Here is a 10637-nt window from a genome sequence, read left to right as displayed (position 1 = left end):
TCATTATTTTTTTTACCAGTTTTGTATAAGCTTTAACACGAAATCTCAGGGCTGGTTCACTTGCAGGTGTATAACTTCATACTTTAGTTTTTAAAACTGACTACATGAAACAATGTTAAGTGTTTCTCAATCAAGCATTGAACAATATCCCTCTGCTTTTTGTGATTGAAATACTGCGCCAGGAACATGCATGTTAACAAATATTAGATTTTCAAAAAATTTACTTCCATAATTATTCAATTTGTAAATTAAAATCATTAACATCATTGTTTTGCTCTTTATTCGGAGATAGTGGTTGGCTCTTAAAAGAGCCGTTGAGGAAGAAACAGTAAAGACTTTACTTCTTTTTGGGCGCTGCCTTTTTAGGCTTGGCGGCTTTAGGTTTAGCCGCCTTGGCCTTTTTGGGGCTCTTGGCTGCTTTCTTAGCGGCTGCTGGCTTCTTTGCCTTCTTGGGGCTCTTCGTCGCCTTCTTAGCGGCTGTGGCGGCGGGTTTCTTGGCCTTCTTGGGCGATTTCTTGGCGGCGGGCTTCTTTGCCGCTGCGCTCTTGGGCTTCTTGGCAGCAGCAGGTTTCTTTGCCGCGGGCTTCTTCGCTTTAGGAGCCGCTTTCTTGACCGGTTTCTTTATGGTCTCGGCTTTCTGCTTGTTGAGCTTGAATGAGCCCGAAGCGCCGGTTCCTTTGACCTGCACCAGGGTGCCTTTAGTCACCAGGCCCTTGATGGCGATCTTGACGCGGGAGTTGTTCTTCTCCACGTCGTAGCCGCTGGCGGCGATAGCTTTCTTCAGGGCGGCGAGGGACACGCCGCTCCTCTCCTTGGATGCGGACACAGCTTTGACGATGAGCTCACCGACGCCTGGACCTGCTTTCTTGGCTTTCGCAGCTGACTTCTTCTTGGGCGCTTTGGCCGGGGCGGCAGTAGCCGGGGCTGGAGCGGTTTCTGCCATCTTTCTCTCGGATCGGATCTACAGTCTTTCAAACGCGGTCTGGTTTCAGCAATGATCAGCGCTCGAGCGCCGCTGCGCTCTTAAATAACACATGAGAACCTTATAGACTCAACCCACCCTGCTCGGTGTCTGTGCGCCTCCACGAGCCCCTCACGATTGTGTTTTCTTCTCTTACATTTGGGACAAAACTGAAGCGGTGAAATAGTTTGTCGCAGTAAAAACAAAGTGAGCACCAAGCTCTGAACTTTCACTGGAGACTAAAATACGCGAAGAGGAAACGTTTCTTTTGCCTCCGTCAGATCAAATCCAAGTCGAGCATCAGCCACGGGGAAAAGCCGTGTGTACATTTGATGGATAGTTTTAATGGAAAAGTTGATAAAAGCCTGAACGCGTCCTCTGTGTGTTCAGAAAACAGTCTGAAAGCAACTTTAATGAAATCAGCATTAGTGAGGGGCGTGAGGAGGCTTTCATACAGCTGTTGTTTTGGGCAGCTTGAAGCACACGAACATCTTCCGGAGGATCCGAGTCTGTGACTCTCCTGTCTGACCCTCATCTTCGCTCAGCGGATGATGATGATAATAATAATAATAATAATAATAATAATAATAATAAAGCCAAGTGAATGAGGATTGTGTTGAAGCTCGTCTGAATGATTTGCTCATTTAAAGTAAGGCATAGCAACATATTTAAAAAATAAACAATTTAAAATTATTTTTAAAGTTATTAATTTCCCTCCTTGTTCCAGCTTGCACTTTTCTGGACAATGTTTGAAAGTTTGTATTGATACATTTCTTGTGCCATTGCCTAGAAGTCTCTTTGGATAAAATCATCTACTACATGAATACATGTAAATAATAAAGCACAGGATTGTAATTGTCTTACATTCTGATTTAACTACTATTAAATGCTAATTCATAAAATAGTCGTATTATTTACACTATATGTTTGATATTTGCACAGATGTTGGGGTTTTGGTCAGGCTATAGTAGTTCTAACCCTAAACAAACACTAGATCAAGATAACGAAGGTGTTTAGAATTACACAGGCAGGTTAAACTGTGATTGGTACTAAAATCTGAAGGACATTGAAACTGAAGAGCTGATAATAACTATACAATGATGTTAAACCAACATTTTGAATTTAAACATTCAACAATTCAAAATGTAGATTTGTTGGGTCTTAGTTGTTTAGAAGTTTATGACTTATTCTGTGTTTCTTGGATTCGAGAACATCGGTTACAAGGGTTTTCTGATCCAGGACAATATTTACTCTTTTTTTTTTCTTTTTTCTTGTAAAAAGAAATATGGCTCTCATGACACAGTAATTATATATTTCCTCATGTTTCACTATGTTAGTGATGACATTTTGTGCCTCACACGTAAAACCAAACATACACTACATCTCTAGCAACTCATAATGTAATGACTAAGCATAATGTAATAAATGCACATAATAATAATAATAATATTACAATATTAATGTAATAAAATGTTCATAATGTAATAATTTCCTCAAAACATAAAATCTTGAGCTCATATAATGTAATTTTCTTTTTTCATTATGAGAAATGTATTACATTATAAACTCACCAAAAATGTTATATTGTTTTTTGTTTGTTTGTTTGTTTTAAACATAAAAACATTGGTATTCCCTTAAGGTACATTTTTAAAAATCTAAGTCTTAAACTACCTGTAAAAATGCACCATATTTAAATATTCAGGCAATTATCATTACTATTATTATTATTATTATTACTATTATTGATGTTGATATTAGTTCACATGTGCCAGATGTTGGTAATCGTACGCTGTTCTAATGTTTGATATAATGTATTTTCTGTTTGCCAATATTAATCATATTAACATAGCTCCCTCATGTTCAGTCACTGCATTATATCTGTCAACTCCGCTGAGGTTTTGCTTTTCATTTCTTTCTAAATTAAAGCACCTTACTAAACTAGGGTGATTAAGCACTGTCATGTGACGTGCAATAGACCTTCAATTAATCATATTCATATCAGGTTCAAAGTAGTACAAGTGTAGTTTCAAAATGGTTTTTGTAGTAGAAGCACAGTAAAAACAACACTTACCATGCTTTTAATGCCCAATAATGTAAAATCCAAAAATTGTAAGGTCTATCAGTACTTTTTTCCTATATATAATCCTATATATTATATATAATGATATTTTCTTTTCTCTTGTTTTAGCTGAAAGACCAAAAGGGCCTTTTGGAAATAAATGGAGGAGAACAAAAGCTGCAAAGGCAAATATTTGCATTTTTTTTTTTTTTTTTTAAGTAGAATATTTTGCCTGAAATAGTTTGAGGATGTTTTGGGGATGTTATTGAACAGGTTGTATAATGATCTTTTATAGGCTAAATAATTGGCACAAACAATGTTCCATAATAAGAAAGGAGGAACATTATCAAAGCTACATTCATAAAATGTTTTGAGTATATTATTGCCTGAGATGACAAAATTTCATAATGAGTGTTAACAAAATCTCACAACATTTTGAGGATATTTTGGGGATGTTGTTTATGTAAGATTGGAGAATGTTCTTTTAACCTATACAATATTGCCACAATGTTCCATAATAAAGGATTAACATTATCAAAACAACATTTGTAAAATGTTTTGAAGATATTATTCCACATTGCGATGAAGTTTGGGTCAAATCTGGGTTACATTTGGCATTTCTGGTTTGTTTCTCATCATGTTTCTCAGAAGCGGAAATCCTGCTTGTCTCGTTCATTTTCACTTTTACGAGCACCGATGGTGTGAGGACCCTATTGGAATTTCTTTTTTTATTCTTAAGTTTATAAGTTTATTATTCCTCTTCTTCTCTAGAGTGAATCATATTTTTGAGCACTCAGACATGCTTGAAAACTCATGAATCTTTGCACATGCACACGCACCAGAATTGGTGAAAATTTACGTCTGTTATGGGTCGCAGCATTAGGCGTGGCAAAATGGCTTGATAGCGCCACCTAACGTAGTGCCCCTTGTGCTACATTTCACATAGATTTTGAAATTCGGTACACACATTTAAAGCTGCAGTCTGCGATTTTTGACCCTCTAGCGGTTAATAAACAGAACTGCATGCGTCTTGCAGAAGAACATTGTAGCCGGAGCTACTTTTCTCCGTGTATGTCGACGAGTCACGCAGTTACTGTGATACTCTGCGGCGGGTCCTACCAATCCGGTCTGAAATAGTCTAAATATAAACACTTATTATAATTCAATTTCATATTTGGTCAGTCTAATCTAAAGGCCTTTCTGACGTTAAATTGCGAAAATCTAGATTTTTCGCTGAAGGGTGTTTTTGTGGCGGCCTGACAAATTTTGATATTTCGCCATGAAACAGGAAGTTGTTGTAACTCGGGCAAATAACGTCCGATCTGCCCTAAACTTCACATGCTGTATTAGAGTCCTGACTTGATGACATCTTCATAACAATATTCAGTTACAGTTATAGCGACACTTGCAGGCAACAGGAATTGACATGTTTTACACTGTGATTAACTCCTCATAGAGATTTAACCAAATCAACATCATATGTTGTCAGTCTAATCTTAAGATCTTAGCGATGATAAATATCAAAGATCTTGAGTTTTCGCTGAAGGGCGTGTCCGTTGCGGCCTGACAAAGTCTGATGTTTCGCCATGAAAGAGGAAGCTGTTGTTACTGAGGCATACTATGTCTGATCTGCTCCAAACTTCACATGTGTGATAAGAGTCCTGGCCTAAAGAGATCTATATGACAATATTCAGTTGGTCGTAGCGCCACCTGCTGGCAGCAGGAAATGGCATGCTTTACACTGTAATTCCAGAAACACATTTCAGTATGCCATGAAGTACCAAACATGCTAGAAACACGTTAAATTATGCAACACTTGGCTGAGTGCTAATGTATGCAATTAATGCCACAAAACAGGAAGTTGTTGTAACTCAGGCATACAATGTCCGATCTGCTCCAAACTTCACATGTTTGATAATATTTCTTGCCTGAACACATCTATATTGCAATATTCAGTTATGGTAAAAGTGCCACCTGTTGGCAGCAGGAAGTGTGCCACTTTGAGATTACTTGGCAAAAATTCTCCTATATTTACTCGCTTACATGTAGGGCTGGGCGATATATCGCATGTGATTGTCACGCGCATTTCGTCAGTAAAGCCGGTTCCCTGATTACCGCTAAATTGCCATCACCTGCTTTCAAATAGAGCGGCATTTAATAGACAGAGCTGTAGTTCACTGACAAGCCACGCAATATCGACGGCGATTCACCTGTGATAATGCAACGTGATCTCATGAGAATACGTGTGCATTTTTACGTGAAGTGTGGTTCTACCACACGTACATTTACTAACGTTTTCATACACACAAAAACGTACAACATTGACGTATTTATAGCACTAAAGCGTACAAATACTTACGTATTAGCAGCTTAAAAAACGTAAAACATCTAACGTAAAGTGTGAATGTATATGAATTACCATGTATTAATATTAAAATCGTGGCTTTAATGATTCAAATATGTTGTGTTCAATTGTCATTAACGTTACATAATGTTAAACGAGACTACACTTTGAAACCTTAAAATGAATAACATTTCTATAATCGTTTTGTAATATTTTGCTGTGAGATTTTTTTCCTATGCAGTGACTGACAATACAACCATAAGATACACCAAAGCACAACATAAATTAACAAATCACACCCATTTTATTTGTTTGCTGTACTACATATCTTTAGAATCCATATGTTTGCGAGGAACAGATTCAAATTCAGCCCTTTATCTGTCGATCTTCACCTTCATTCTCAGCAACAGCGACCGTCACAGTCAAAGCCCGCGCACGTTATGATTCAAATTTAAAAATGGCGCCTGCGCCACCCTCGAGAAGCGTTATGACATGGTTTACTGCACTGATATCGAACGCTCATTCCCAGCTAGCAAAAATTGTGCGGGCCGAAAGCGGAACGATTAAGGCTGGAACACTCGGCCGATCCTCGGCATGAATCTAGGTCCGATTGCTCTGCGAGCGCTCGGTTTTAACGCGGCCCGAACACACGGCCGAGCACTCGGTTTTAACGCGGCCCGATTGCGGAACACCGAGTGAGAGAACGTAAGCTCCCCACCAATCCCGTTCCTTATTTGGGCTTGTTTAAACTTTGATTTTATTGATTGGTTAATTCTAAAATTGCTAAGCAACCGTTATGCAACATAACTGAAAATAAAACACACAAGGAAGCACAAGGATTTCATGTTTAATGCATTTTTTATTTACTTGAACACACATTATCTCTCTCTCTCTCTCTCTCTCTCTCTCACGCACGCACAAAAAAATCAATCAGTTCAAATACGAATTTCCAATATCAACATTTTTAACTTTAAAACAGTTTAATTCAATGTAAGTCTATTCGCCCTCTGGCTTCGGCCACCATCCCTATCAGATGCTAGAGCTCCTCATCACCAGGTGGCTGCAGCTATCTCCTTTTCTGTATTATCTTTGGTCAGGGCATTCCGGCGGACTGCATCTGAGAAAAACACAAGGATAGAAGAGGTCAGCATGACCATGTGATTTTACTCATAAAACCACCAAAACTTATTTTGGATGCAGAGATACATTTCTTTTTAGTTTAGGAGCACATTAAAAAATTTAGGAGCACCTTCTAAAAAGGCTAGAATAACCTTCCCATTATAAGGAGATATTTGACTATAAAATTTTAACCTTATTAAATGTCAAATTCATAAATTGAGTTAGAATAATAAGAGGCATCTCTTATTAATAAATAAATACTGTAATAATTCATCTTTGCACTGCAGAGGTGGCATATAACAGAAATGTGGCATTTAGTTATATTTACAGACTGTTTAATGAGGCTCAGAAGTGGCATTAATGCATTTCAATTCATGATAATGTTATGATGTTAATGTTTTAAATAGAGTTTGAGAATAGAAATATTAAAACTAAAATAAGATTTTAAAAATGGCCAATACGCTGTTATTAGTGTCAACTGAGGGTGCACCCATAGAACCTGTGGCGGTTGCATAAACATAGCCGTGACGTAGTCTGACTAAATAGCAATTAGGGCTAATCAGTCTTATTATTTTGATTTAAATTAGTACAATCTACCTTTCTATGTAACATACTTAAAACAATTATGATCAGTCTTGAAGAAAAAATTCATGACTAACTTTTAAGACTAGTCTTAAAGGTTTATGCAACCGGCCATCGGGTCAGTCGCACTGTAGAGCCCTGGGATGTCACTCCAATTAATGAGTCTCGCCAGCGAAGAGTTCATTGTTCTTTTCAGGACCCGCCCCACGGTGTCTTTAAGAGTCATGCCTCCGACCATTCCAAGAAGAACAGTCTGAAACAAAAAGACATGTACCTTATTAGTTACTTAAGGAATATAGCATGAGTGAGAGTGGGGACTGACTTTTAGGAATGATCTGATTAAACCATAATTTAACTCACCAAATTCTTCTTCTCCTCTGGATTCTTTAATGTCTCCTCCAAACATTGTAGCTCCTCAATAGTTGAAAGTGGGAGCCCAAAATGTGTTGGGTCTGGCGTGAAGTCTGGAACTGCTTGACTGCTGGAGATTTTTTGGAGCTGCACCAGGATGAGCAACTGCTGCCCTCTAATAGAATCGAGCTGGATGAGAATCTCCTTAGCAATTGCTGTAAGACACAAGAAAATGCAGGCATAGCAGATTACTAGCAAAACATTGTACGTAGATATGTCAGAGTAAACCGAGAGAGATCACTTTGTAGAATTCCTACCTGTAGGCACAGCCTCCCGAGAAGACCTGTGTTGTGTGTCATATACTTGTGGTGTGTGCTAAAAGAAAAGAAAAAGATGTTTTAATCTCATCACACATATACCAAAGTGATTTCTTTTTTCTCCATGAGATATAGAATAGCTTTCTTGCCCTTCTTACTTGAAATCCAGTTTGGCCTGATGTCTGACTTCTGCCAGCTGCTGCATGGGTTGGGGTGTCAGTAGGTGTAGCACTCAGGCTGTTGGTAATGGAGACTGGAGACCACTGTGGTGGACTAGGCACTGTGATGTTCGCTGAAAGGGAGAAGGTCACAGACAACCGTCAACTGTATTTTTACTCAATGACAATTTAGTATTTAAATCTTATAAGTTAACAGTTAATGTTCGGTTAATAAGCTGCAGTTGTCGGTCGGGAAAATTAACTGATATGAACATCCCTAATATATATATATATATATATATTTATTAAGTGAACACACCTAAAAAGCTATCCCCTTGGCATTGATAAGTCAGACAAATCTGAAGTTAATTGCAAACAATATGCAAGTACAAGATCTATGTAGAAGGCTAGTCAGACTTGCTCATTGTTGGCAATTAACTTCAGGCGTCTTATAAATGCCAAGGGGATAGCTTTAGGTGTATTCACACTTAATTTCTTTATATATTAGGAGGATTAACACTAACATTACTTTGAAGGGCAGTTTTATTCAGTATAATTGTCAGATGTTGCTATATGGCACTTAACAGTTATTCTTAGAAAAGAAGTTAACTGGCCAAGTAAGTCAGGCATGAAGGTAGATAGTCATTTTTTGTATAAGCCAAAAAAGGGGTGGCAAAAATCTAATAACAAATAAAGTGACAAACTTTTTATTAAAAGAACAAAGTTGCACATTAAATAAGGTCTAAAATTAGCATTAGGTACATAAATCGAATCAAATAAATCATTACAAAATCTTATTGTATGTATGAATTAAATATAATTATTATTTTTTAGAGCTACAAAAAGTTATTTTCTCATTGTCTTAGGTTGTTTGATTAACATTAAGGACACATACTTTAGTAGGTTGATTAAGCTTACTGTCTCTTTAAGACCAAATAAGCACAGATTGGTTTCCGACTCTATACTTACACTTAAGACATAAACAAATGTTTTTATTAGAAAAAGAATACTGTGGAGATCGTTTTGTTTGTATGTGCCCTGTCGAGAACAAAAAGATTTTTCGCTTGCTTTTTTGAAAGACGTCTCTGCGTGTGTGCACTTTTGAGTGCACTTAAACGCACGCACGCACACACACACACAGACGGAGAGCGAATTACAAACTGTCGCTCCACATATGTTGTTTTTCATTGCTCTATTCGCCAAATGTATGTTAATGGACTACAGTATGAGACACATAAGCGCAACCTTCTCTAAAGTTTACACATCTGACTGGAGCTGGACCGGACACATTCAATGGCATATGCTTATGTGTGTACAGAAAGCTGCTCATTTTAGCGCCTTTTTGCGATTAAATTGTTTAAAATCACTTGAATGTTAACATTTGCAAGCCTTTGAAACACGTGCAAATTATGAACTTTCCCCATTTAAATTTGCGTATTAATCCGCGAATCACATGCGAGCCGAACCATGGGTCGGATCAACTGCGATTTGTCACAGCACTACCAGCTAACATTTTGTTTCACTTAATTTTCTTCCACAGAACACTTTTAAATATTATTAACGTAAATTGCGTCTAGCCTGGCTAATGCTTTGCTAAGCTGCAACGAAAATAAGCTAACAGCTAGTCAATGCTAGCTTTGTTCGCTCCATAAAAGTTGGAGCCACTTTCATATTACCCAAAATTTGCACTACTTTACTCAGACATGATAAATAATTTGATGTTGTCCTACTTAATAAATCTTAAATGAATTATGAATTCTTTATTTTTGTTTCATCTGGAAAAAAGTACATGAACATGTCAAAGAAACATGAACAAAGTTTAAACGGATCAATAATAATCAACATGTAATCAGCAACAGTTCGAAATATGTAGAGTTAATATAGGATGTGACGGGAACTCGATTGAAACTATGCTCAGCGTGAATGTTGATGCTTTTAAGGAAACCGAACACAAGACTTACCTCAAGTTCAACGTATGGCGTCGAAAAGGGAATGGATGATTCAGTCAGGCGTCGAGTTTTATCTCACCCGTTGTGCACACGCCCCTCCAGTGATGAGCTGAGCGTACGTGCTGACCAGAGCGCTTTCTGCAGTAACCGTTGAAATCGGCTTCATACTGGCAAAAGGGTCTGAGCCGAGTATAGCCCTCAAGCCGTGCACCCGATACAGTAGATGGCAGTATGCAACTATGAAGTTGCTTCGCAACCCGCCATTAAAACTCAAAAGAAGAAGCGCTGTATTAGAGGTATAAATAATATAAATACAGTTCTGTTTCTCGCATCGTTTCGTGTCTTAGGATATCAACAAGCAGCAGGGTTTAATTTGGAATTGTCTGTGCATGTTTTGTTTTTTACTGTCTGAGATTTTGTTACGGACAGACTAAAACGGTTGGAGTTAAAAATCTACATTTGTGTTAAAGAAAGTCACCTACATTGAATGGCCTCCATTAAAACCATCCTTGATTTAACATAAGCCAGTCATTTCCAGAAGTGGTCCAGATCATACAGCCAGAGCTGGGTTACCAGTCACGGTGAACATGAATCGGCCCAGTGCTTACAGCCGTAACAAAAATGCATGTGCCAGAGCGAGCTGCGGGGCACAATCGGCCCGTTTAACACACGCCGATGCCGAGTCTTAGCCGCAGGTGCCGCAGGGCAGCCGAGCTCGTGCCGATTATACATGCTAGCTGGGATTGGTTCTCACCTGCTTCGTCGCAGATTGCGATTTGCCGTGTTTCAGTGGATTG

The 10637-nt window shown here is 38.2% G+C and overlaps 1 protein-coding gene and 1 long non-coding RNA gene across 2 annotated transcripts; both read right to left on the bottom strand.

Moving 5' to 3' along the window:
• Positions 1-337: 337 nt before the first annotated feature.
• On the bottom strand, positions 338-943 carry LOC137015038 (histone H1-like). Its single transcript, XM_067379686.1, has one exon. The coding sequence runs from the start codon at positions 941-943 to the stop codon at positions 338-340; it is 606 nt and encodes a 201-aa protein (XP_067235787.1).
• A 5415-nt stretch (positions 944-6358) lies between these two features.
• LOC137015547 (uncharacterized) lies at positions 6359-9920 on the bottom strand. Its single transcript, XR_010893993.1, has 6 exons — positions 9853-9920; positions 7892-8025; positions 7734-7791; positions 7426-7631; positions 7143-7318; positions 6359-6481 (listed from the first exon to the last, which is right to left on the bottom strand). It is a non-coding gene; the product is annotated as an uncharacterized lncRNA (long non-coding RNA).
• Between the last annotated feature and the right edge of the window lie 717 nt (positions 9921-10637).

The sequence above is a fragment of the Chanodichthys erythropterus genome, chromosome 24 (assembly GCF_024489055.1).
Source record: "Chanodichthys erythropterus isolate Z2021 chromosome 24, ASM2448905v1, whole genome shotgun sequence".
NCBI lineage: Eukaryota > Metazoa > Chordata > Actinopteri > Cypriniformes > Xenocyprididae > Chanodichthys > Chanodichthys erythropterus.
This window is presented reverse-complemented; position numbering and strand designations above follow the sequence as displayed.

Bases quoted from the DNA above. Each gene is read 5' to 3' on its own strand.
- LOC137015038 (XM_067379686.1), bottom strand. From the start codon at position 943: ATGGCAGAAACCGCTCCAGCCCCGGCTACTGCCGCCCCGGCCAAAGCG.